At 47.5% G+C, this 27,732-nt stretch overlaps 1 protein-coding gene across 6 annotated transcripts in view; it reads right to left on the bottom strand.

The window, feature by feature from the left end:
* The window catches only part of RAP1GAP2 (RAP1 GTPase activating protein 2), a 298,254-nt gene that overhangs the window by 26,148 nt on the left and 244,374 nt on the right, over positions 1 to 27,732 (bottom strand). For all 6 annotated transcript variants that reach the window (XR_006356225.1, XR_006356224.1, XM_043999908.1 and 3 more), the window contains 8 exons: positions 26,633 to 26,686; positions 22,363 to 22,446; positions 18,506 to 18,606; positions 15,166 to 15,295; positions 11,418 to 11,573; positions 8,668 to 8,739; positions 6,218 to 6,304; positions 3,604 to 3,738 (listed from right to left, as the gene is read on the bottom strand). Coding sequence is in view for 4 of the 6 variants with exons in the window: in XM_043999908.1 (XP_043855843.1) it covers positions 3,604 to 3,738; positions 6,218 to 6,304; positions 8,668 to 8,739; positions 11,418 to 11,573; positions 15,166 to 15,295; positions 18,506 to 18,606; positions 22,363 to 22,446; positions 26,633 to 26,686 (819 nt within the window). In the remaining 2 variants the exon portion in view is untranslated. The remainder of the gene's footprint in view (positions 1 to 3,603; positions 3,739 to 6,217; positions 6,305 to 8,667; positions 8,740 to 11,417; positions 11,574 to 15,165; positions 15,296 to 18,505; positions 18,607 to 22,362; positions 22,447 to 26,632; positions 26,687 to 27,732) is intronic.

Below are 27,732 nucleotides of genomic sequence, written 5' to 3'. Positions count from 1 at the left end.
CCCCCCTGCCCTGTGCAGAGCCTGGATTGTAGTAGCAGCTTCATGGCTGCTTGCAGACTAATGGGCCCAGCCCACAGAGTCACTGTCACTCCCTATTTCCATGGGGCTGGAGTGGAAGAAGAGGGGGAAGGGAAGAGGCTGGAGCTGTCTCAAGCCATGGTCGTGTCCTTGTCTGGTGAAGCCACGGGGCCTTCTTTGAGGGACGATGAAGGCTAGCTCTGTTTTCAGCCAGCAGAGGTCAGCTGCAGATTAGCGGACAAGCCATCGGATCCCAGCAGATCCAGGAGTAACTAATTTCCGATGAGTGAGTGAGTGAGCATTGGATCATGTGGGTCCTCATCCCGGCCCTGCCATCAGCAATCTGTGTGACCTTGGCCGAGTCCCTCTCCCTCTCCTAAACCCCTAATGATGGGGGTTATCCCAGATGACCTACCTCTAAGGTTTTTTTTTTTTTTTTAAAGTGAGGCAATTGGGGTTAAGTGACTTGCCCAGGGTCACACAGCTAGTAAGTGTTAAGTGTCTGAGGCCGGATTTGAACTCAGGTCCTCCTGACTCCAGGGCCAGTGCTCTATCCACTGTGCCACCTAGCCGCACCTCTAAGGTCTTTTTTACCCCCGAAATCATTCCATTCTTTTTTTTTTTTTTGGCAGGGCAATGAGGGTTAAATGATTTTCCCAGGGTCACATACCTAGTAAGGGTCAAGTGTCTGAGGCTGGATTTGAACTCAGGTCCTCCTAAATCCAGGGCCAGTGCTTTATCCACTGTGCCAACTAGCTGCCCCCATTCCATTCAGTCTTTCTTGGACAAGTCACTTCCCCTCTCTAGACCTCAATTTTCTCTGCTGAAAATAAAGGCATCAGACTAGATGATCTTTATAATCTCTTCTACCTCTAAATCCTATCACGCTCCATATCTCTCAAAGAACCTGGGGAAGGGGAGACGAGGGGCAAGGAGGGGATCTGCACCTGTGACAGGCACATGGGCCGGAGGCAGCTGGAAGATGCTGTTGCCTGGAACCATCCACTGCTCCAAGGTCCCCTGTCAACTGGCTTGGGGGGGGGTCAGACCTACAACCCCAGCTCCCCCAGACCCACATCCTGACAAATTCTGCCAACCAGCTTTGACAGGAACAGAACAGGGAATCTTAGAGCCACAGGCAATGTCTCATTTCCATTCTGTACTCCTCTGGCCCAGTCTGGCCCCGGGCCCGCGTCCATGGCAATAAAGTAGGACCAGAGAGGTGGCAAGGGGGTGGGCGCCAACACCTATGTGGTAGGGGAAGAGTCTGGGTTCTCCAGCTGAGAGAAGAGGATCTAACAGGGTACGTATGACATGCGGCCGGACATCCTTGGCATTGCCACAGGGACAAGGAGGGGAACAGTTAGCCAAGAATGTGATCTCAGACCTCCGTGGGAGGGACTTAGGGCAGAGCAGAGCGAGACTTTCCCGACTTCTTGGGATGAGACGCTGAAGCAGGTGCCCAAGAAAGCTGGTGGTGTCTCTCTCCCTAGATCTCTTTAGGGGTGGACTCAAAAGCCAATCATAAAGTACAACTGGACCGCTTGACCTTGGGAAAATGACCTTGGCAGGATAATCTGGGAGTCTCGATCTTCCTTAGGCCTCCAGCTCAGACCATTTTCTCATCTAAACGATTTCACCCTTCTCTCTTCCTCAATCTGGGTCTTGTCCTACCTAGCTCCAGCCCTGCTCCTCCTCTTCCAACGTTCCAACAGGCTCTCCATCACTCAACACTTAAGCAGACCCCTGAGGACCCTCCTACCAGCCTTTTTTTCCCTTTTTTCTTTCTTTTCTTTTTTTTTTTTTGTGGGGCAATGGGGGGATTAAGTGACTTGCCCAGGGTCACACAGCTAGTAAGTGTCAAGTTTCTGAGGCCGGATTTGAACTCAGGTCCTCCTGACTCCAGGGCCGGTGCTCTATCCACTGTGCCACCTAGCTGCCCCGCTCCTACCAGCCTTAGCAATATGTTGCTCACCCTTAAATAACCCTGTGTTGGGATAAATCCGGGCCATGTGTCATGACTGGGAACCAAAGAAACAACACTCTCTGATGGCCAAGAAATCCATAGGGTGGGAAAATTTCCCTTCTGGGTCTTAAAAATCAGGACTGACATCCAGATGCTTCCCCTGGCCTAGCCTGGTATTCTATCCAAGGAGGAATCAACAGGAGAATAGGAGCACCATTCCACTGGCTCTCGATACCCCTCCCCCCACAAAGTTAATCTTTCTACAGACCTTCCCCAAGCAGAGAGGGAGGCCAGCACCTAGAAAGATCTCATGCATGAGAATGTAAGCTCCTTGAGGGCAGGGACTGTTTGCATCATATTCCCAGTAATTAACAGGTGCCTAAAAGATAATGACTGACTGACTTACTGACTCCCGGCTTCCCCAGCCTCTACTCTGAAGGTTCAATATGGACTCCTGCCGCTGCCCCAGACCTCGGAGCCAGGAGGAGAAAAGGTAGAGGGTATCGCCATCCTCCTTGCTACTTGGGCCTCCCCCCTCTCATATGCCATCGGTGGCTAAGTGCTGTCCTTTCCGCCTATACAACAACATCTCTAGCATCTGTCCCCTCCTCTCTGCTTACTCGGCCACCTGGGCAAGGACTGAGTTATTATTATTATTTTTTAATCTTTCTATCCCTGGTGCCCAGTGCAATACTCTCCATACATGGAAGGTACTTGCTAGATATCTGCTGGATTTTAGTTTCAATGGTCAGGGGGGTTGGTAGGGCTCAGGGAAACAGATTGGGGAGGTATTCTTCTGCTCCACCTACTCCCCACCCCTCTCCTCAGTCTTTGTAAATTTTCATTTAAGACATCTTTGACTTTCTTTTTTTTGTCTGTATTTTACTAAGTTTGAGTTCTTTACGATTCTGCAGTGAATGTTCTAATATAATATCTCTTGCAACTTTGTGATTTTCATTTATGCAAGTTTTAAGGGCATTCCCTTTAATGGACTAGGCTCAGGTTTGTGTGTGTGTGTGTGCGCTCGTGCTTTTTTTTTAGTGAGGCAATTGGGGTTAAATGACTTGCCCAGGGTCACACAGCTAGTAAGTGTTAAGTGTCTGAGGCCGGATTTGAACTCAGGTACTCCTGACTCCAGGGCCGGTGCTCTATCCACTGTGCCACCTAGCTGCCCCTGTGTTTTGGTTGGTTTTTTTTTTTTTTTTGAGGCAATTGGGGTTAAGTGACTTGCCCAGGGTCACACAGCTAATGTCAAGTGTCTGAGGTCGGATTCGAACTCAGGTCCTCCTGAATCCAGGGCCAGTGCTCTATCCACTATGCCAACTAGCTGCCCCTGGGCTCAGTTTTTACTCTGGAAGCTTCACTTTATTTTCCCCTGTGTTCCATAGCCCTCACCTCACCTGGGCTGAGAGGTTCCCCCAATGCCAGTAATTTCCTCTGCCTTCCCCCTGCCCCATCTCAAGTCTACAGCTTCATTCTGATCCATCTGCTGCCCTGCTGATCGGTCTAACCCCAGCCATCATCCAGGGATTGGGTCTGGGGTAGACCAGCCATCTTCAATCGGTCATTCCCCTCCCTCCCCCCCTCCCCAGCCAAAGCCTTGCTCTCTTGTCCTTTACCTTGAAAGACTCCAGGAATCCCCCGTGGCCCCCATTCTCGAACTTGTCCTCCTCAGGCCCCAGCCCCAGCATAGCTTGCGTGTGGGTGTGAAGCTCATCATGGAGATTGTCCAGCAGGGCTGCCCGGGTCCGGTCCTGAAAGAACAACGCAGGCGGAGGGAGGTCAGCAGGGTCAGATTCACCCATCTCTCCCAGGGGCTGCGAGCAATCATCAGAGAAGCTCAGATCTCAGAAGCCACTGGAGCCGACCCAAACTCAAGCAGGAATCCCTGCCGCAATTGGCTGGACGAGTGGTCATCTGGATCTTTGCTTAAGGCTCTGCAATGAGGGGAACCCTCATCACCCCTCGTTCTAACCCTAGACGGCTCCAGCTGTTGGCAGGGACACCCCACCTAAATCTTCCTCTTGGTGACTTCCCTCCAGAGCCCTTTTGGGGTCATGCAGAGTCAAACTAATCCCTCTTCCCCATTTATTGGGTGCCAGGTATCAGGCCTTCTCTTCTCCACCCACACTTCCGCCCATTCCTCTTCTCTCTTGTCCTCATTAAAGGAACAATAACAAGTTACATCGGTCCAGTGTCCTCACTCCCCTACTGTTCCCTTTCACGGAATCCCAGAATTGCCAGGTCATCTAGCCCAGCCTAGACCCGGCCAGAATCTCCCTGGCGGCCTCATACCATATGCTGGACAAGAGGTGATCCAGGCTTTACCAGCCAACTACCTCCTGTGGCAGCCCATTCTAATTGTAAGTAATAGCTACCATTTATATTAAGGTTCATGGAGTACATGTATTATTAGCTCAAAACATAGGTACTATTTATTATTCTCATTTTCCAGATGAGTAAACTGAGGCTGAGAGAGATTAAGTGACTACTCCAGAGTCACACAGATTGTTGTTGTTTACTCATTTGCAGTCACCCCAGTTGGGGTTTTCTTGGCAGAGATACTGGAGTGGTTTGCCATTTCCTTCTCCAGCTCATTTGACAGATGAGGAAACTGAGGCAGACGGGGTGAAGTGACTTGCCCAGGGTCACACAGTTAGGAAGTGTCTAAGGCAGGATTTGAATGAACTCAGTTCTGGATTCCCCGTGTGATAGTGCATCCACTATGTCTCCAACTCCATATCAGGAAATTTAGCTTTGCCTTGAGCCTAAATCTGCCTTTTTGCAACTTTTACCTATAATAGGTCCTAGCTGGGGCCAAGGGGACCGAGTTAATCAATCCCTCTTCTGTGAGACTTCAAAACAGTGCTCAAGTTCCGCCTGAGCATTCTCTCCCTTAGGCTTAACACCCATAGACTCTGTCTGGAGACTCAGCTTTTCTCCAGTGAAGCATTAGGGGAAGGCTTAGGACTCGAGGTGACCGCACACCTGCCCCAGGGGCCGTCAGCTCAGGGTGCCAGGAACAGCCAGGCACTTGGACCTTCTGGGTCACTAAGGCAGCAGGCAAGTGCTGAGTCCAATAGATCAGGAGAATAAAAAAGGAGAAGGAAAATGTAAAGTATGGCTCTGGCCAGGATTTCCGGCAGGAACTGGGAGCATGAATGAGCCCTAGGGGAGGGTGGGGCAAAGCATGAGGTGTCATGGGGTGAAAAGCTAGGAAAGAGGAAGGGACAGAAGTTCCTCCAGAAAAACTAAGTCAGTGCTAGAACCCTGGAGGCAGGAACCAAGCCTGGGTCTCTAAATTGTTTTAGAGGATGGACCTCAGGGGCACCTGGGTGAGGTGGACAGAGGGACAGGGACAGGCTAGGACAAATGACAACTGATCATTTATATAAGGACAAATGTATCTGGGTAGCTGGGCTTGGAATGATGAAGACTCATCTTTCTGAGTTCAAATTTGGCCTCAGACACTTACCAGCTGTGTGACCCTGGGCAAATCACCTAATGCTGTTTGCCTCAGTTTCCTCATCTGTAAAATGAGCCGGAGAAGGAAATGAAAAACTCCTCCAGGATTTCTGCCAAGGAAACCCCAAATGGGGCCATGAAGAGTCAGATAGGACTGAACAACAAGGGACTGGACCTGTGGTCTTATGGGCATACGGAACTTCTGGGGGAGGAAACCCCCTCTGCTAATGCAGGCTAGCAACTTCTCAGCAATTTATAGTTTCAAAGAGTTGCTTGGGGCCTTGAGAGGGCGTGACCTGCCTGGGGTCACAGGACCAGACAGTGTTAGAGGCAAGACCCAAGCCCAGGTCGGCTCTCTGGTCTTATTGCCTTGTCATCACTTATACGATGCTATTTGTTATCCCCTGTAAGCCTCACAACAGCCCTGTGAAGGGGGTGCTGCACACATTGCCATCCTTAATTTTTTTTGGGGGGGGAGGGGCAATGAGGGTTTAAGTGACTTGCCCGGGGTCACACAACTAGTGTCAAGTGTCTGAGGCCGGATTTGAACTCAGGTCTTCCTGAATCCAGGGCTGGTGCTCTATCCACTGCAGCGCCACTTAGCTGCCCCACCACCCTTATTTTATAAATAAAGCTGAGGGGGGTGGAAGATTGCCCAGTCTCACACAGTTGGTGAGTGTCCGAGGCACTTGACCCTGAGTCTGGCACTTGCTCTCCCGGCCCATGCTGTCTCCTAGGCAGAGGTCCCAAACTCCACGTGGCTCTCACCTCAAGCTTTGCGAATTTGTCCGACTTGCAGCAGGCATTCTCCGCGTTGGTGAGTTTGGTAAGCAAAAATTCCCGGAACTCGGGGCTCTGGAAGAGATGTAAGGCATCATCAGACCCCTAGACCCACCTGAGGCTTCATTAGCTGAATGAATGGTTGGAGGCCCTGGATACTGGGTCCTCCCCTACAATGGTTCTTGAATGCATATGCTGGGAAAGTCCAGGCAGGCCTGTTCCAGATCACCCAGCGGCTGCCCAATAGACCACAGAGCCTCCCCACTCCCACCCCATGGGCCCTATGTTTTGCTGGCTCAAGAAGGACCCACATGCTTCTATTTCCTAAGTAGAGTCGGGCCATTGGTGCAAGTGAAAGTGACACATTTGTGTGGATGTCTCAGTGTTTGTACCTGTGATTTCTTTTTTCTTTCTTTCTTTCTTTCTTTCTTTCTTTCTTTCTTTCTTTCTTTCTTTCTTTCTTTCTTTCTTTCTTTCTTTCTTTCTTTCTTTTTTTTTGCTGGGCAGTGGAGGTTAAGTGACTTGCCCAGGGTCACACAGCTAACAAGTGTCTGAGGCCAGGTTTGAACTCAGGTCCTCCTGAATCCAAGGCCAGTGCTTTATCCGCTGCGCCATCTAGCTGCCCCTTTTTTCTTTCTTTTTAAAAATATTTTGTTTTTTTTTCTCCAATTACATGTTTTTTTCTAATTACATGTAAAAACAAAAATTAACATCCATTAAAAATTTTTTTGAGTTCCACATTCTCTCCTTCCCTCCCTACCTCATTGATAAGACAAGTAATAGGTTTATAGGTTACACATGTTGTACTTGTGATTTCATCCATTAGAGAGCACTCTGGGATTAACACCCCCCCCTCCCCCGTCAATGTATGCTGGCCCCATCTCTGTACTTTTTGGTTCTGGAGAATTGTTTAGCAGAGGGGGGCGACCTCCTGACCCACAAAAGTCCTGAGTGCAGCTGGAACCAGGTTAAAATGTAACTGGGAAATGTTTAACAAGATAAATAAAAATACAATACAACACAGATAATGTGAATTTGTGGTTTTCCAAGTCAATATGGCCCACAGGGAACTGGTCCTATTTGGGTTTGATGCCACTGGTTTAGAGAACTTTAGAGGCTAAAGGACTTGTCCAGGCTCACGGAGTCAGGACTTGAACCCGGAGCTTTCTGATTCCAAGGCCAGATCTCTTATTCATTATACCAGGCTGTCTTTCTAAAGCTAGAAAGGGCCTCATGGATCATCTCCTCCAACCCCTTCATTTTACCAATGAAGAAACTAAGGCCCAGGGAGGTTAGAGTTATGCCCAAGATCATTCAGGCAGTGAGCCTTGGACACAGGATTCAAATCTTGCTTTTGACACATACTGGTTGAGTGACCCTGGACAAGTTCCTTAACCTCGAAAATTCTCTAGATAAGTGATGTCAAATTAAAACAGAAAAGGATCCCTGTGGGCCATATTGACTTAGAAAATCACAAATTCGGGGTAGCTAGGTAGCTCAGTGAATAAAGCACTGACCCTGGATTCAGGAGGACCTGAGTTCAAGTCCGGCCTCAGACACTTGACACTAGCTGTGTGACCCTGGGCAAGTCACTTAACCCTAATTGCCCCGCAAAAACAAACAAAAAGAAAACCACAAATCCACATTATCTATGTTGTACTGTATTTTTGTTTATTTTGTTAAACATTTAAATTCTTAATTTAATTTAATCACTTAATCTCTTATTGCTCTAGGCAACTTTCTAAGACTCTAAATTGTGGAGGTGCTAACCTACATTGGTGGAGGGAGTTTCCTCACCTAGGAATGTTGAATTATCAAGGAAATTATAGGTCAAGTTTTAATTTCCCTGTCTCTGTCTCTCTTTCTCTTAATTATTATATAGAAATAGGTATCATAATTAAGATATAATTTACATATTATTAAATGTTATTATATTGTGTGCATTATATATCTATATAGCTAAACATATTCAAGGTGTCCTAAAAATTTAGAATCTTGGAAGACTCCGTATGAAAATTTGGGACGACATATAATATGTTACGCATATAGGTCATCCCCAAATCTTTATACACACATGCCCACATAAATGTCTCAGAATACAAACATGTGTGTACACATATACACAGACCACAATAAATATTTTATATAATAAATGCATGCATGTAGTGCATGTGCATGTGTGTATAGGTATGTTTGTATGCAGTTGCAGTTTTTTTGGCATAGGGAGGACTATGGTGTCAAATACCCTCTGTGATCATCTTTTACCTGGGTTCATTGATAAAGACTGGGGATATGCAGAGTTTAGGGGAGGCCCCCAAACTTCAGCCTTAGTGGGGAATGAGACAGGCTCCAGCCAGCTGTTGCCTGGGCCCCTCAGAGCTCCTCAGGTGTCCAGAGCCTACGGGCAGAGATGGATGAAGGTAGGAAGGATGCGTTACCTTCTGGAATACCGGTGGACTGGGCAGGGGTGGACCGAAGAGCGGCACATCCTCTCGAGCAGTGACTGAGACCTGTCAAGCGGAGAGTCAGAAACGGGGGGAGGAAGAGAGGAAAGGGAACAGGAGGTGGGTGTGGTTGCTCCGGTACCACCAGGGACACCCACATGCTACTGAGCCCAACCGGCAGAGAAGCACCAGTCGGCCCACGTGGCAGCTGGAGGCAGCTCTCAGCCAAGAGTGTGGCCGAGGGCACACAGCCCCTCTGCTCTACTGGAAGGCAATGCCTCCTTGGCAAAGAAAGCCAACTTCTCCTTCCAGCCCTGTTGCTGAGCAACGTGACTTCCTACAGGGAGAAGTCTTCTTTTCCCTCCCAGGATACAATGGGGAAATGATGCATTAGACATGCAAAGCTGTGCTGTCCTCCGGATGCAGAGATGACACTTCTGACCACTGGGAGAGCCAGAACTAACTTGTTTTCTTATAGCCGGGATGGGCTACAGGACCCATCCATCCACTCTCTCAGTCCCCATTATGATCGGGCAGCTGGATGTGTTACAAATGTAGACAAGGCTCACAAAAATAATAAATGCAACCAGATCATTGGGAAGCACTTTGTAATTGATCAAAGCACTTCCATGTAGGCAGAAGAGCCCAGGGAGGCACACGGGGCAGACAGCACTAGTCTCAATTTACAAGTATAGAGGAATATGAGAGAAAGAAATTGTCCAAGGTCACACAGCTAGTTAGATTTAGCAGTAGTGTCTGGATTGGAAACCCTGTCTCTTCTAACTCCAAAGATCAGAGTTCTTTCTGTTGGGTCGGGGGATGTTAACCTGAGGCTTGTGGACTTTTTTTTCCTTTCAAAAAACATTTTGATAACTCTATTTCAATGTAATTGGTTTCCTTTGTAATACTATGCACTGGTATTTGTATCATACTCAGCTAGGCTGTAGAGTGGTGGGGAGTTCAAATTCTGCCTCAGATACTTAGTTGTGGTCTGCCTCAGTTTCCCCATCTGTAAAAATGGGGATAATCATGGCCCTAATCTCTCAGGATTGTTGTGAGGATAAAATGAGATAGAAATTGTAAAGTGCTTTGCAAATCGTAAGGCCAGCTATTATCTATCTATTCATTCATTCATTTATTAATTGCATGTAAAAACATTATTCTGAGAAGGGGAGTCTGTGACACAAAAACAAGAATAGACCATGCTGGTTAGCACAGTGACTCACTAGTTAACCAACCTATATGATACTGGGCCCCAGGACCTTGACCTTGTTAACACCAATTGAGCTTAACCAGGCACAGATGGGCAGAGGCTGGAAGCAGCAGGAGTATTTGCCTGGTGCAGGTCCATGGACCCTTGCTGTCCCCGTTTGTCTGCCCTTCCTAGGGTTCTTTCAGCTCCAGAATGCTAGGTTCTAGAATCACTGTTGTAGAACACTGGGGTAGAGATAACCAGGCTCAGGCTGGGATTTCTCTTTCTGTCTTTCTCTCTGTCCCTGTTTTCCCCCCCCCCTCCCCCGTCTCTCCTCCTCACACTCTTTCTCTGCCTCTGTCTCTCATCCTCTTCACTCTCTTTGTCTCTTTATTCATCTCTCTGTCTCTGTCTTTCTCTGTCTGTCTCTCTCCTCTTCCTCTCTTCCTCATTCTCTGCCTCTTTATCTGTCTCTGTTTCTTTGTCTCTCTCTTTCTCTCTGTCTCCCTCCCCCACTCTCTTCCTCACTCTGTCTCTTTATCCATCTCTCTGTCTCTATTTCTTTCTCTGTCTCTCTGTCTCTGACTGTCTCTTTTGTGACCCTTTCCCAAACTTTCCCATTGATGGTCATTTTTGCTTTCTGTCTGGGAGGGTTTGCACTGCTTATCGGACAGTCTGCCCTTTCCCATTCCCTGCTGCTTGCTGACGTGTGCCTGGCCTTGGCTTCTTGCCCACTTATCAGGCTTGCAAAGTAGGACAGATGCAAGGAGGCTGGTGGGCTGGGGGAGGGGAGGAGCGGGCCTAGGGTGATGCCGAGGGGAAAGGAGGGGGAGGAGCTACATCTGGTCAGGCTTCTCCATCCCCGAGCACAGAGACAACAGCCCCAACCCAAACCACTGGGCTCGGCCTCAGGAAATGATCGGTAAGCTCTGTTGATTGGATTTCTGACCTGGCTCCCAGCTCCCCCAACACACTGCACCACACATGCCCTGCTGCTAGTGGAAGAAATTAAACCTCCAGCCAGCAGGGCCAGAAGGCTCGGAGTCTAAGTCTGGGTTTGTGACCCAGGGGCCAATCAGGCCGCAAGCATTTATTAAGTGTTTTCTGGGGTCACTGTGTTAGGTCCTATGGATAAGAGAAAGTCAAGAGCACAGCTCCTGCCTTTCTAGTCGGGGAGACAACGAATCAATAACTAGGCATAGGATTAAGATAGTTTGAATGTGTGGAGAAGCGGCTTCCCACCTATAAGCCCAAGGGACAGACAAGCAAGATGAGATGTTCTGCTATTCCTATGGTGTCCCAATCTTCCTCATCATGTCTCCAATGGGCCAGACTCCGCTCCTTCTTAGGTTGCTTTGGGTAGGCGCATCTGCCCACCTTGACAGTACTACCTACCAAGAGCCTCTTGTCTTTTCTATTCCCCCATCGTGCCTAGCAAATAAATGAGCAACCCCAAACTTGGGACCCAAAGGATCACCAGAATTGCTGAGGGCTGTCCCACTTCTACTCACCAACCCTTGATGTCAAGTGAGTTAGTTTCAATTCCCTTTACCTTGTAGGATGGGGTCTCGCCAGCTGGGTTTTCAGCTTGGACTACGATGTAGGCGTGCAAGAAGTTGGAGGCGATCATGTCGGGGACGAAGGGGGTGTTTTCTTCTTGGAAGATGATAGCCACAATGTCATTCCCGATATGTCTCTTTCTCTGGAGCTGAGCCAGATGGAAGCAAGAGTATTTGGCTGTTATTATGAATCAGGAAAAAAAAAATAGAGGAGAGAACCAAACAGCCACACTCTCCAAGATGGTGTCTTGACCAGTGTCAACATTCATATGGTCTAGTTCTACTGGGCTTCTGAGGCAAGGGAGATGAATTTGGAGTCAGAGGGGCCTGGGTTCAAATCCCACCACCTGTGTGACCATGGGCAAGTCACTTAAACTCCCATCTCTTAGTAACCACATTTCTAAAACAGGGGATTGGGCCAGATGAGATCCCTTCCAGCTCTCTATCTCTTATCCAGTGGAAAGATCTGGGGTCTAAAGACCTGGGTTCAAATCCTGCCTGTGCCACTTAATATCTGTGTAGCTGTAGGCTAGTCACTTTTAGCTCTCTTGTTCCTTATTGGTGAATGTGGTAGCAGAATGAGATGGTCTCTAAGATGCTTTTCAGCTCCCAAACTGTGATCCTATAAATTAAACCACAGGTTCCCTCAGGTCGAGTCACCTCTTAGCTAAAGGAGGGGGAGAAAGAGAACAAACATTTAGAAAGTGCTTACTATGCGCCAGGCTCCTCGCTAAGTTCTTTACAATTATAACCTCATTTCATCCTCACAACAAACCCCTGGAGGTAGGGGCTATTATTATCCCCACTTTACAGTTGAGGAAACTGAGGTGAACTGAGGTTAAGTGACATGCTAAGGGTCACACAGCTGGTAACTATTGAAGCGTGGATTTGAACTCAGTTCTTCCTGACTCCAGGCCCAGGGCTCTTTTTACTACACCATCGAGCCACCTACATTAAACTTTGTATCGTCCCTTAGCAACGGGCCCAGGCACTCCAAAAATACTTGTCAAATGTAATCAAATTGTAAACAAATCCCATTTTAATGTCTGGAAACCCTGATACAGCACACCTGGCTCAGCCGAGATATTCCCTGAGCCTAATGAGAGGGGTCCCTAGTGCTCTCAGCTCTTCTGAGAGTCAGTCTGGGAGCCTGAGGTGATATTATTGATTGTGGGGCTGAGCCTGCACAAACATCTTTCCTACAGAACCAATTAACCAGGGTGAAAGGGGCACAAGGGTCCGGGGAAGTCTTAATTAGCATCTCTATGCTTGAGCCCCAAGCCTGGGCGGGGGAGATTAGGGACAAAGAGACAATTTTCCCTGGGAAACTTTCTTCCTTTCTCTTCTTCAGAAGCCCTGAAAATTATAAAATAAGCCCTCCCAGTAGTCAGCTAACAGGCAGCTTTCACTGGATCAAAGATAACAGAGCTAAAAGGGACCTCAGAGCTCACTGGGACTAATCCTTTAGTTTTACAGATCTTAGCTAGTAAGTGTCTGAGGGGTGGTTACTAAGTGTCTACCGTGAATGAATGAATGAATGAGCATTTATTTAGTGCTTACTATGTGCAAGGTGTTGCCAAAATGTATACAAAAGTGAGACAGTGTCTCTAAAAGTTTATATTCTAATAGGAAAAGACAATATTACATTGGGGAGTTTGGGCCAGGGCTGAAAGCTATGGCCTGGGGAGTTACGGGAGTGTCGAGTGATGCCCGGGGCAGCCAAACATCACCCCCTTTTCAGAAGCAATGGTAGCATTGATTGGGCTGGAGGTGCAGGGGCAAGGGGAGCAGGAAGAGATGGCCAGATGTCTGGGGTGAAGGCTACATATAGTGAGTGCATCAGGTGAGTTTGCACTGACTCATCCACTAATGGGGACAGCTTAGCTCCAAGTTGGCGTTCCAAAGATGAGGGGATGAAGTCTCCTGGGAAAAGGGACATGGTCTCTGGGGGTCAAGTTGAAAGGGTCCCTGTTCCAGGTAGAGAACCAAGCAGAAAGTCCTAGTCTAAGGACTTACAGGGAATACGAAGTTAAACAGAGGCCCTCATCCCTGCCCTTGGAGAGCTTGGGATCAATCTGGGGAAAAGGACACTACCCCGCCCCCCCCCCCACATTGAAACTCTTTGAGGAAATGGAAGAAGCAACATCCATGATCCCAAGGACCAAAGGGGCACTCAGCCAAGAGCAGATTAGGATGGGAGTGGAGAGAGCTTGAGCCAGCTGAGAAGTTTCCTGGAGGAAGTGGACTTTTAGCTGGGTCTCCAAGGAAGTCATGGGTGTGGCTAGATGGAGAAAACTGGGGAAGGGGAACCTAGGGGAGGAGGAGAAGAAACATAGAAACACACAGAAGAGGGACTTAGTGAACCAGGTCCCATTCAGAGGTGCGGAGATCGGGTCATCTTGGCTGGAGGAGAAGAGACCCTAATAGGGGGTGATGGGAAAAGACATGAACAATGCAAAATGGTGGAGGGACTTTGTGTAACCTGGGCGAAGTACGCTTCTCTGTGGGGCCATAGGGAGAAGCTGTAGGTGACCCCTTATGGAAAGCCCTTTTGGAGGCAAGAACACGGATGCTCCCATTTGTTTTGGGGACACTCAGTATTGATCTCAGAGCCACATCATTTTTCTTATGCCAATTTTGGGCGGTTGTGTGTGTATTTTTCCCTGAGAGGATGGGGGGCCCTGTGGTTGTACTTCTCCATCTGTGCTCCCTCCCCGGGCTCTGTGCTCTGGAATGCCATTGTTGGCATGCAGACACATGGTGCAAAGGTTGGGCAGAGGCCTGCTGGCTCTCACAGAGGCTGACGAGGAGTAAAAGGCTGAGAGATGCATGAACGTTGGAGTGACAGGGATGGAGCTGCCAATTCTTAGAGGATGGAGGCAGGGTCTTAAGGAAGATCTTGGCCAGAGTCAAAATATAGGAAAGGTTGATGGTATGGTGTGTGTGTGTGTGAGTGTAGGTGGGTGGTATCTCAGGGTCTTGAGAGCAGATTGTGCCTCAGTTTCTCTAGGTAAGGAGAACGCTAACTCCATTGATTTCACAACAATTTACAATAGTGGTTACTATGATTTGGCAAATGCATTGCATGCCTACTGAACACGACATACTTTTCTTTTTCTGTATACAAGTTGGAATGTGCCTATGAGATGATAGGAAAAGCTCAGGACTGAAGGCACTGCCCTCCATCGTTGAAGCAGGGCATGCAGTGGGATGGAAAAAAGACTGGAGGAGGTATCTGGGAGGCTCTCCCCTTCTAATTATGCAAACAAGTGTGGTCAGGTGGCACCCACAGAGGGGACAGCTCTGGATTTACAGCCAGGGGACCTGGATTTCAACAACAATCCTGCTTGTTTCCATCTATGTGACTGGAAACTTAACCTCTCTGGTCCTCAGTTTCCTCCTGTGTGAAATGGGCCAGCTGGACTAGCTGGCCTCTGAGGTCCATTCAAGTTTCAAATCGATGATTGGGTGAGTTAGAAGGTCTCTGAAACCCAGGGTGTGACCTTGCTCTGCTGTGCCTCACTTGTGTAAAATGAGGTGAGGGACGTCGGCCCTGAGCTGTGAGGCTCAAATATGGAGATGAGCACTCTGGACGGTACAAAGGGCTGTATCCGGGTGACTCGTTTGTTAGGGGAGGTCGTGGGATCAAAGGGCCTCTTCCCCAGGCCCCAAAGTCCATTCACTGGCTGTCTTCACCTTGGGTGCCCCTTCCCAAGCACCTCCCTCACCAAACCAGGTTACCTGCTGGGCGTCGCCTTCAGTAAATGGAAGCTTTGTGGAGACATGAAACATGATCTCCCTGTCCCGGAATACCGTGTAGACCGATTCCAACCCGGTCTGGCCGTGGGTCACGTCCAGGCCACCTCGGAAGCTGCCAATGAAAGAGGGGCAGGAGAGAGAAGTAATGACTGAGCAGCAGAAAGCACAGCACAGGGGACCTGACCTCCTAGTGGGATGCCCCCAAGAGACAGGCAGATGGGGCACAGAATGAGGCAGATGGGAAGACCCAAGTTCAAATCCCACATCAGACTAGCTGTGTGTCCCCAGGAAAATGACCCGACTTCTCTGTGCCTCAGTTTGTTCATATATAAAATGAGGTGGAGGAACAGAGAGCCTCTAGATCTATGTTCTTGTGATGCAGGGCTTGGGCAAGGCTGAGGGGCAGGGGTGGGGGAGGGGAAAAAGGAAGAGATTTGGCATGAGAAGAAAGGAGCTGGGAGAGAGGAAGAGGAACGAGAGGAGGGAGCAAAAGGGGTAGGGAAAGGGAGAATTTGGGTCAAGAGTAAAAGAAGGGGAGAGGAGATGTAGGGGAAGGATCTTGTGGAAGAGAGGGGAGAGGAGAGAAGTTGAGAGAGAAGAAGTAAGGACAGGACAAAGAGGGAGAGAAGAGAATAAGTAGAATAAGGTCAGAAGGGAGAAATGGGGGGAAAGGGAACATGGGAAAGGAAAGGGAGAGATGAAAAAAAGGAATAAGGGAAGGAAGAGAGGAAAGGATTACAGGATCATAAATTTGGAAAAAGAAGGGACCCTAGAGGTCATCCAGTCCAACTCCTTTATTTTACAGATGAGGAAACTGAGGCACAGAGAGGGTGATAGGGTGACAGAGTATTTGAGACAGGATTTGAACTTAGGACTTCCTGATGCTAAGTCCGGCACTCTATCCACTATATTGAGACGAAGAAGAGAGTGAGGAAGGCAGAGATGGAGAGTGAGACAAGAGTCAAGGATAGAAACAAAGGAGATTAAAAAAAGGATAAGATGGGAAAGATGATAGGATCCTAGACTTTAGAGATCAGGTTAAAAGCTCAACATCCCCAAAACATAGTCCTGGCCTCCATTATGAAGATAAGTAAACTAAGGCATGGAGAGGTTAAGTGACTTACCCAGGGTCACATAAAAACCTATTTGAGTGACAGGTAGGTGGCACAGTGAATACAGTACTGGGCTTGGAGTCAGGAAGACCTGAGTTCAAATCCAACCTCTGACACTTAAGAGCTGTGTGACCCTGGGTAAGTCACTTAACCCTGTTGGCCTCAGTTTCCTCATCTGTAAAATGAGCTGGAGAAGGAAATGGCTAAAACTACCCCCATCTCTTTGTCAAGAAAACCCCAAAAGGGGTCATGAAGGGTCAGGCATCATTGAACAATAACTCAAGAACAACGAACAACTTCCTATTACCCTCATGGGCATACAATATTAAAAAAACAATCCCCAAACTCTACTTGAATTCAGGTCTTCCTGACTCTACGTATCCAGGGCCCCATCTACTATACTGCAAATAAGTGAAGAAAGGAGAGCGGTGGAAGATGGTGTAAAGAAAAGGGGGAGAAGAGAGAGGGAAGGAAGGGGAGAGGAGATAAAAGGAGTGAGAGAGGAAGAGAAGCTGAATGTGGAAGAGAGAAGAGTGAGGAATGGGAAGAAAGGGCAAGAGAGGAAAGAGGGAAAGGAAAGGAAGGGGAGGGGAGGGAGAATGAGAGCAGACAAGGAGGGGCAGGGAGATGAGCTGAGGAGATAAGAAGAGACTAGGAGAGAAGAACAGAGGGGCTGGAATTCATTTAGTCAGGAAAACCAGCTGGGAAGTATCTTTAGAGCAGACTATACCAGACTTGCAGAAATTCTAGCAATAAATTAGTTGTTTAAAAATATACAAATTCTTTTTCAAGCCTTAGAATATAGCTATACAATACTGCCTGCCCATCTGGATACCTGGAGACTCCCTGCCAAAAGCAGAGCCAAGTGCCTACCCCAGACACTGGGAAGGTCTCTGTTAAAGGCTCTGTTAAACCTTTTGGAACCAGGAAGTCCCAAGTTCAAATCCTGCTGTAGACACTTACTAGCCATGAAACCTGGGGCAAGTCACCTAACCCTTTGGTGCTTTGGTTTTCTCATCTATAAAATGGGAATAATAATAGCACCTACCCTCACAGGGTTGCTGTGTAGCACACCAACAAAAGTAAAAAAAACCCCACAATTTTGTGAAGATGGTAACATTTTTTGGATGGATTCCTTAGACCCACAGCTGGGTTTGTTTGCCAGCAGTGAAACTGGCAGACCGCTCTGAGGGCTGGATCAGATGTTGGCCCAGGAGCTATGTGCTACCCAGAAGGCAGATAAGTCAAATTAACCAAGCTTGGGGCTGGGGGGGGGACTCTCCCTGAAGCCAGTTTTTGCCAAAGAAAAACAGGGGCTTGTAGTTTTAAACCCAATCTTGTTTTGGTTGGTTGATATTTTAGGTCAGCCCCCAAAGCTGGACAGAGTTAGGGAGCCCTGGGCCATGGGTTTCCCAAGTTGCATCTTAAATACCCAGGTATAAGTCAAAGGTGTGTTGGCTTCAGGTGAGGCCTTCTCCAACTCTTCTTCTAGTCTATGTCAAAGGGAACCAAGCAGTTTCTTATTATTAAAATGTATATTTCAAAGTCTATATATTGAGGCGTGGCTAAATAAATCATGGTACCTGAATGTAATGAAATACTAGTTTTGATAAATAGTAAAGGATATGACTTTGGAGAAGTATAGGAAGGTTTACATGAATGAATACAGAATGAAGTAAGCAGAATCAGAGAAACAACATACACTATAACTATGACAAATGTTTTGGGGTTTTTTTGTTTTTTTGTTTTTTTGTGAGGCAATTGGGGTTAAGTGACTTGCCCAGGGTCACACAGCTAGTAAGTATTAAGTGTCTGAGGCCGGATTTGAACTCAGGTACTCCTGACTCCAGGGCCGGTGCTCTATCCACTGTGCCACCTAGCCGCCCCATAACTATGACAAATGGAAAGAACAAAAAGAGGTGAGGGAGAGGATTGAACACTGTGTGATTATAATGACTAAGCCTGAGTCCCAAGAAGAGATCTGAAAATGGACCTCTCTTTTTTCTCTGCAGAGGTGGGAGACAGTGGGTGTAGAGTAGGGCATACACTGTCAAATTTGGTTGATAAATGTTAATTCATTTTACGGAATTTCTTTTCTCTCCTTTTTTCCCCCCAAATTTGTTGTTATGTGGGATAGCTCTCTGGGGAGGGGTCTAATGGGAAATGAAGGGGATATAAAACCAAATGAGATAGATAAAAATAAAACATACCCTTTAAAATCCTGTAGTGTGATGGTATCTCCCAGCAGACTCAAGAATTCCTTGAAGGCTGAGCTCTCTTCATTATTCCCAAACAGCTCCTCTTCCAGCGTCTGAAAAAAGAGACAGGAAAAGGAAGAAAGCATTGTTTGCACGGGAAAGAGACAACACAGTGATTCACTGGGTGGCAAAGAGACCAATTCTTCTCTTTGTCTCCCTCCCCCCACAAAGCAATCATTCCCATACCCCTAGAACCTTCAAGATTCCCAGAGTACTTTTCTCCCAATAACCACAAGAGGGAGGGAAGGAGGGAGGAAGATCATTGAAAGCATATTCCATTTATTTTTCCTCTCAGGAAAGATTGTCTCTCTCTTTTTTTTTTTTTTTTTTTTAGTGAGGCAATTGGGGTTAAGTGACTTGCCCAGGGTCACACAACTAGTAAGTGTTAAGTGTCTGAGGCCAGATTTGAACTCAGGTCCTCCTGACTCCAGGGCCGGTGCTCTATCCTCTGCGCCACCTAGCCGCTCTGAAAGATTGTCTCTTACATGATTATCTGTTACATCACTGCTTTGATGAGGGTAGTGAGCTGATGGTAAAGACCTTTGGATTTGGAGTTAGAGGACCTGAGTTCAAATCCCAGCTCTGGTGGGCTACCTGCTCTGGGTGTCAGTTTCCTTATTTGAAAAAATGAGTGTGCTGCATTAGATGACCTCTGAAGTTCCTTCCAACTCTAAACCCAGGATGCTAAAACATTTCCATAACTCAGACATTGCCTGCCTTATAGTAAGTTCTTTTTTTGTTGTTTTTTGTTTTGTTTGTTTTGTTTTTGGTGAGGCAATTGGGGTTAAGTGACTTGCCCAGGGTCATACAACTAGTAATTGTTAAGTGTCTGAGGCCGGATTTGAACTCAGGTCCTCCTGAATCCAGGGCCGGTGCTCAATCCACTGCGCCACCTAGCTGCCCCATAGTAAGTTCTTTTAAAAAAATGCTTGTTGAATTGAATTCAAACAGGTTGGCTCAGGAGCCACCTTTTCATGTGCCATGGCCCCTGATGAGGGAGGCAGCATGTTGTCAAGGGCAGAGAGTCAGTCAGGATGCCTCTTTTGGTCATCGTTGTTCTTCCAGGGACCAGCCCTGTGATGTGAGACCTCCTTCTCCACTTCTGAGAAGTACCTAAGGGATCAGGACGGGACAGTGAGCCCTGTTATCTATACTGTGACCCTGGAGAAGTTGCTTAAACTCTCTGGGCCTCCATAAAATGAGAGAGGGTTGGGTTAGATAATCCCTGGTGTTCCTTTCAGCTCTAACTACCATGAGTCTCTGCCTTGGGAAACTGTGGATGATTTATGTCATCCAACACCACTCCTGGGAAAACAACATTACGTTGGTGTCCTAAAAGTCCCTGGGTGGCTCAGGAGCGTCATACTTCTATACAGAGAACAGTAAAGAGCTTTAATGTAGCAGATCGTCATGTCAAATTTCCCTAGGCAGCTGGTTTTCAAAGCAACAATCTGCATATATTTTTAAAAAAGGCTTTTATCTTCTCTTGCCTTTTCCCAACAGCATCAGATACATGAGCAACACCCGCTTGCCTGTTCTCAGAGGTGTTTGGTTAATGGTAAATAATTACAACCCTGCTGGAACATTGGATTCTAATCACCTTATGAGATCGGCATCAGTGTATTTCTGAACAAAACCACTTTCATTACAGCGTTTGCATTAGCAGAGCTGTACCCAATAAAAATGCAATATGGGAAAATAATTAGAGAGCCTCCCTGAATAATCTTTGCTAAATTATAAGATTCATCTGTATTGGGCTTTCAGATCTGAAAGTCTTTGCTTAATTAGAATGTTTTTAAGCGAACACATGTCTCTTGTGGTCTCATCTCATCAGACGAGGATATTAACTATTATCTGGCCAAGAAAAATAAAACACCTTCCAGCACGCAGAAAAAAAAAACCCTGCTCTCCTCTGTAGAGGGAGGCCACAGGGGCACAGAGCTAGAGCTAGAAGGACCCTGGAGGTCCCATTGGGTCCAATCTCTTCATCTTACAGATGAGAAAACTGAGGACCAGAGGATTTTAGTGATTTATCCAAAGAAATGGCAGGGCCAGAATTTGAACTTGATTTTGATCCAATTCAAGCTGAGTGCTCTTCCCAGGAGGGGAGATGGGGTTTTTGTGCCAGTAAGGACTAAGGAAGGGGGTGGTTATGGGACTTCTTAGTCCTATGGGTGATTATCTCCTATTTAGGTCCAAGCCCCTACCTTTTTTCCTTCCCTTATCTTCCCTCCTTTTCCTCCCTTCTTTTTTTCCTCCCTCCATTCCTTCCTTTATTCCTTTCCCCCTCTCCCTCCCTCCTTCTTTCCTTCCTTCTTTACTGAGTACCTGCTTTGTGAAAAACACTATGGAACAAGGAGGCTGAACAAGACCAGTCCCTGCCCTCAAGTAGCTGACAATCTAATTGAGGGAGAGACTCACGTATATGTGAACAGCTATGATACTGTGACTCACGGGAGATGTTTTTAGCCCTGTGGCTTAGTGAACAGAGATCTGGCCTCAGAACCACGTCCCACCTGTGCTGCATACTGGCTGGGTAGCTCTGGGAGTCCCCAGATAACTGTCTAACCCCAGCCTGTGAGGCTCATGTAAGATAATGGATGAAAAGCCCTTAGCTTAACTTTATGGAATATCAGCTATAACTATTTCATAGCTATGGTTTGCTGAGCACTTTGAATTCATCAGATGCTCACAACAAACCATGTGAGGAGGGGCTAGGATTGTCACCCTTCATTTTATTTTATTCATTTTAGATGAGTAGTAGCCTGAGGTTCAGAGAGGGTCAATCACTTGCTGGTGGTCACAGAGTTGGCAAGCGACAGTAGCAGGATTTGAATACAGGACCCTCCTGATTCCCAGGCCAGCATTTTCCTACTCTACCAGACTGTGAAGAGGACTGCAAGAGACATGCAAAGAAGCTATGGAGCACAAGAGGAGGAAGAGCTTGTTTTAGCCTGAGAAGGCCTGAGTCTGCTAGAGTCGGGATGGGGCCATGCTGATTCAGCTACACTCTGGAACCCAGGTTCCCCCTGGTTCCATGGTTCCCATGGGCATGATCAGATGGCTGAGCAGGGCTGGGGAGCCTACAGTAAGCCAGGGAACAGCTGTTCTCTCTATTTAAAGCTAAATGGCTCCCGTAGGGATCCCACCTGGGGCCCGGGCGCTATCAGCATTGCACAGAAGGGTTGACCTCCTTCTGGTGTCCTGTCCACACTTTAAAAGTGACCTTTATGGGAGGAGGGTTTACGCATCAAAAACGTAGGACAGGCTCTCTTAGGCTCTGTGGGAAAATTCAATTCAAAGATGACTTATTCAGCACCTACATGGTACCATGGACAGAAGCAATGATTGTTATCACTGCATCTGGATTCAGATCCTGCCTCTGACAACGCCTCTTTGGTCAAGTCTTCTTGATCAGGGACTGTTTGTGAGCTCTCTGTCCACTATGCTACACTGCCCCTATTTCCAAGTATCCTTGGAAGATATATCCAAGATATCTATCTCTATATTCTATATAAGTCTATATTCCACTGGGAGAGACAAGAAAATAACCATATACAAGATATATATGTGTATATTTATACACACACACATATATATCTTGTTATATACAGTAATTTTCGTGTTGTCTCTCCCATTAGAATATGAACCCCTTGAAGGCAGGACCATGGTTTTTTTTTGCCTTCTTTGTAGCCTCTAGAACTTGGCACAATGCCCGGCCCCATAATAGATGCTTGCTGACTTGTTAGGACTGGACACAATGAGGCTCCACTGGGATGGTGTGGATCGGTCCACAATCCCTAGCTTACCTGGCGGGCTTTTTGATAAATGACGCCAAACTTGAACGTGTTGTTGACTTCGTGCTCATCGTAGGACACAATCATTTGGGAAGCCTGGAGGAGAGGGGAGGAAAGCAGTCAGGCTGATGGCTGGCTGAGTTGGGAGTGGGGAAGGCAGCAGCAGGGTCGTCTCTGAAACAATCCTGTCGATGGAAGGAAGATTCCACAGCGGGAAATGAATACTGGACGAACTGGTAAAGGCAACTGGTGGAGGGGAGGGGAGCAGGGGGAGCTGTTCCCAGACTGGACACCTGGGCACTGAGATCCCAAGTGTCTTAGTTGTTTCTCCTAATCCAGACTATGCGACCATTTAGAGCTGGAAGGGATCTTCAAGGGCACCGAGTCCAGCCCCTTCATGTTAGAGATGAGAGAACTGAGGCAGACGGGCTAGGGGACTTGCCCAGGGTCACATAGCTAGTAAGGATCTGAAGTAGGATTTGAATTTAGATCTTTCTCAGTCCACTGCACCACTTTACCACACTGCCCCTGTGTCCAAGTATCCTTACGTTGGGTATAATGGGGAAACCAAGTACAGAATCACAGAAATATAGAATTTAGAGTAGGGAGGGCCCCTCGAGAGCCTCTGGTCCAAACCAGGTGAGCAAACTAAAGCCCAGTGGGCAGAATCCCATAGCAACCATTTTAAAGTGGCCGAAAATGACAGGGCTGGCCTGATCCCCAGCACGTGGGTGAGCCGATATGTGTGTGTGTACAGGTGCTGCTGATGTGCTCAAAACCAGCATCCACTCACCCAGCCTTCAACCTTGGTCTCACCAGACAACCCAAAGGCCCTGGCCAAAGAATGGCCAGTTCTGAATTAGAGAGATTTTCTTGTCTGTTTGTTTATCTGTTTAGATTCCACCTTAGGCCCCTCTGTAATGCAAGGCACTTAAGGGTAAGGATGGTTTTATCTTGATTTTTGTGTCCTTAGCCCTTAGCACAGTGCACTTGGTAAAGTCTCAAAAACCATCTGTTGGTTGGTTAATCTATATCAGATCACACATCTTGAACTAGAAGGGGCCCCGGAGGCCACCTGGTCCAACCTTCTCATTTTACAGATGGGGAAACTGAGACACAGGGAGATGGGGGGCTTGTCCAAACATCAGAGGTAGAATTTGGACCCATAGCCTCTTTTGTAAACTTCCACTGTACCAATTATCTATCTATCCATCTATCTACCCATTTATATATCAGTCTATCAGTCTGTCTATCATCTATCCTGAATTTTTTTGGGGGGGCGGCTCAATGGAGGTTAAGTGACTTGCCCAGGGTCACATAGCTAGTAAGTGTCAAGTGTCTGAATCTGGATTTGAACTCAGGTCCTCCGGAATCCAGGGCTGGTGCTTTATCCACTGTACCACCTAGCTGCCCCCTATCTATCTATCTATCTATCTATCTATCTATCTATCTATCTATCTATCTATCTATCTATCTATCTATCTATCTCCATCCATCTGTCTATGCATCAGTCTCATGCCAGCATGCCATAGGGGATAAGAAGCTGGGCTTAGAGCCAGGCAGACCTGGGTTCAAGTCCTACCTCTGCCACATCTTGGCTGGCTGACCCTAAGCAGGCTCCTCAGTCTCTCAATGCCCTGGGTATGACTTTGTGTTCCAGAGCCGATATGCATTGCTAGAGGGAGTTTCTTTGGCAAAGTCTACCCCATATTAGTGAAATCCTAGGTCTGGAAAAAGTAAAGTGTGTGTGTGTGTGTGTGTGTGTGTGTGTGTGTGTGTGTGTGTGTGCGCGCGCGCGTGTAGTGACACTGAGTAGAGGCACAGCTAAGAGATTTAGCCCAGGAATCTGGACTGCCTGGCTCTTAGGGCCCTGTTCTTATTTCCCATCAGCTCTCCCAGGCATGAGGCCCCTGCCTGGCAGATGAGAGCCATGGACCCTCTTCCCTGGACTTGCAGGTCATAGCTCCTTCATGGACACAGTAGTCCTTTTGCTGGCTCCTTAGCTCTACTTGCCAGGATGGGGAGGTCTCATTTCTACTGAATGCTGCTTCTTTTTTTTCTTTTCTTTTCTTTTTTTTTTTTTTTTTGTGGGTCAATGAGGGTCAAGTGACTTGCCCAGGGTCACAGAGCTAGTGTCAAGTGTCTGAGGCTGGATTTGAACTGAGGTCCTCCTGAATCCAGGGCCCTGGTGCTTTATCTACTGTGCCACCTTGCTGCCCCCTGAATGCTGCTTCTGACTGGTCCTGGGGTGCTCCCCTCACTCCCCCTGAGCTGACATCAACCTTGAGCATTTCTGAGAGTCACACGCCTTGGCCAGAACCTGGGAAGCTCAGTCTCTCACTAGCCTCTCACCCAAGCCCAGCAGGCTTATAGACAGAGAGGCTGCTGTGGGTCTTTTGTTTTCCCCTGTGATCATTCCCAGTCCACATCTAATTAGCCTGGGCTCCTTGGCCTGTGGCTGAGGATTGGTGGTTTTTTTTTTTTTTATTATTGCTGCTGGTTTTCCCTCAGACCTGAATTGAGGTCAAGAATAGGTCATGTCCTAAGGAAACCGACTCATGGATGACTGGCCTCTGGTTTATTAGCCTGCGCTGGAGAGAGAATTGGAGACCAAAGCTACATCAGCAACCTCAAGTCTTTTCCCGGGCCTTAATTTTTGTTTCATGTGCACATGATGAAATACTACAGCAATTCCCAGCCCTGATGGCCACCCCGAGGGTATGGCGGAGGGTTGGGGGAACAGGGTGGGAGGGGGGCAGGAGCCATTGCTTATCTACCCAAGCAGCAATATCATTATCCATGCCTTCTTCCATCTGGGGTCATCACCCCTACCTTTTCTGTTGTCCTCACTCCAACACCTGATCACTGAAGACAGCATGGTGTAGAGGAAAGAACACCTAACCAGGAGTCCGGAGTTCTGGGTTCCAATCCAGAAGTTTCTACCACTAACTCAGTGGGTGAGATTGGGCCACTTACCTCCTCCCTCTGGGACTCACTTCCCCCTTCTATAAGATAAGGGGGTTGGACTAGATTGGTGGTTCTCAAACTTGTAATTTTTTTTTTTTTGCTCCTAGACCAGTATTATTCTTTGTCATGATGAATTTCAGAAAGCTACAGGACAGTTGGAGATTCATTTGCATGTGATTCTGAGCTCCATATAAGCCGGGGCACTCCTTGTGAAGCTTGGGGCTCATGGGTATATCGTGAGATACCCTTTGAGGGCCACTAGACTACCTGATTACAAGGGCTCCTCCCCTTCCAGCTGTGGCAGCCTGTGAGATGGCATGCTGTTCATCCTTCCCCAGGTGTTGGCCCCCATGGGAAGCGATCTATTCAGATAATCATATGATTTGGGTTGGTTTTCTTATTGATGTGGTTGATTATGTTAATAGTTTTCCTAATGTTGAACCAGCCCTGCATTCCTGGTATAAATCCCACCCGGTCATAGTGTATTATCCTGGTGAGCACTTGCTGTAATCTCCTTGCTAAAATCTTATTTAAGATTTTAGCATCAATATTCATGAGCGAAATTGGTCTAGAATTTTCTTTCTCTGTTTTCGCTTTGCCTGGTTTTGGTGGAAGTGATCTATTCAGACAAGATGGAGACCTGGGAAAGAACTGGGATATCCTTAGACCAGCAGTGCGAGCAAGAAGGACCAAGATGATTTTTGGGGGGGGGCAATGGGGGTTAAGTGACTTTCCCAGGGTCACACAGCTAGTAAGTGTCAAGTGTCTGAGGCCGGATTTGAACTCAGGTCCTCCTGACTCCAGGGCTGGTGCTCTATCCACTGAGCCACCTAGCTACCCCAGACCAAGATGTTTTTTAATGGTTATCACAACAAATAAAAAAGAAAGAGATAGTGGTATAATGGCTACAGAGCCAGCCTCAGAATTAGGAAAATCTGGGCCCAAGTCTTGCCTCTGATGTGTACTGACTGTGTGTCCCTGGCCAAGCCAATGTCCTAGGAGGCTCTCTAAAAGAATGGAAGTTGCAGGGAATGTGCTGACCTGCACTGGTGAAAGTCTTTTTCTTAATTGGTATTACCAAGACCAGTGAAATTTCAGGTCTGGTTCTCTGCTTGCTACCAAGAAAAAAATCACAATGAACAAGAACAAGATGAAGAAAACCCTCCTAGGTTGGGATGGAGAGGAATTCTGGCCAGTATGCCATAGTGACCTCAGATCATTAGAACTGCTTTCAGGGGATGTTGTCCTGGAGTCATGTGACATTTCCAGGTGGGGCTTTATGGGGTGTGGGGGGTATTGTTTCAGGTATTCTTACCTTGGGGTACAGGACAGGATTGAATTTCAGACCCACAGCATCATCACAGAAAGCCTGTAGAGAGAAAAGCTCACACTTTAGTGACCAACCCTGTCCTCCCCACCTCCTCCCTCTCTCTCTCTCTCTCTCTCTCTCTCCCTCTCCCCCCCCCCCCCCACACACATCCATTCCCTTTTTCTCTGTATCTTTCCTCAGATGATCATGGAATATCCTCCCCAGTAGCCAAGATCTGAAAAAGGAGGCCTGTTGGGTATCTTCCATCCCAGGCCTTCTTATTCCACCCACCCACCCTTTATTCCCTACCTATTGCCTTTCCCTCCCTAACATCCATGGCTGTTTAATGAACTCTCTCACAACCTAGATCACGCCATGGCCACCATCTTTCAGCAGGCAACTCCCTAGATGACCCAATTCGGGAAGAGTGACATTCGGAACTCCCAGGGCCTGTTAGAAAATTCTGCAGGGGGCCAGAGAACATGTGGGAGGGAAGAGGGAGAAGCTTGTCTAGAGATGAAGAGAGAAATCGCTGTTGTATAGAGTTCTGTGATTCTCTTCACCATAGGCCTGATTCCTCAGGGCTGAGCTCATCCTCTGAAATTAATGCAGGCCCTTTCCCCAGATCTTTCGTAGTACCTTTCCAGTGGAGCCCAGGAATGGGGAATCAGACACAGAATCTACTTTCGAGTCACAAAATTCCTTAAAAATCTCTTCCTGGTGCTGATGGCATCTCAGAGACAAGGAGTTCAGGGGAAAGGGGCTAACTGGATGCTTCTTTCCAAACTTATCTCCCATTTCCCCCCTTGACAAATACTCCCTTCCAACAAGGTCTAACTCATCATGGTGTCCAGAATATGTACTATACAAAGAGCCACAGGGCAGGGCCAGCCTGAGACAAAGCAACGCTCTATACCAAGGGGATTTGGGGGGCCTGAGAGACTGCCCTTTATACCCCAACCCTATGGTTGTGAGTCTGGAAGAGAAAGAGAGCAATGCTGAGAGACACCTCCACTGTCACCTAGCCCCAAGTCCCCTCACCAGAGCTGTAACCGGGAATTTTTGTCCTCTAGGCAAGCTGCCTAAATGGTGCCCTCTTTGGGGAC

This window comes from Dromiciops gliroides, chromosome 4, assembly GCF_019393635.1.
Source record: "Dromiciops gliroides isolate mDroGli1 chromosome 4, mDroGli1.pri, whole genome shotgun sequence".
In the NCBI taxonomy this organism is placed as follows: domain Eukaryota; kingdom Metazoa; phylum Chordata; class Mammalia; order Microbiotheria; family Microbiotheriidae; genus Dromiciops; species Dromiciops gliroides.
The sequence above is the reverse complement of the archived record's forward strand: the minus strand, read 5'-3'. Positions and strand labels throughout refer to the sequence as shown.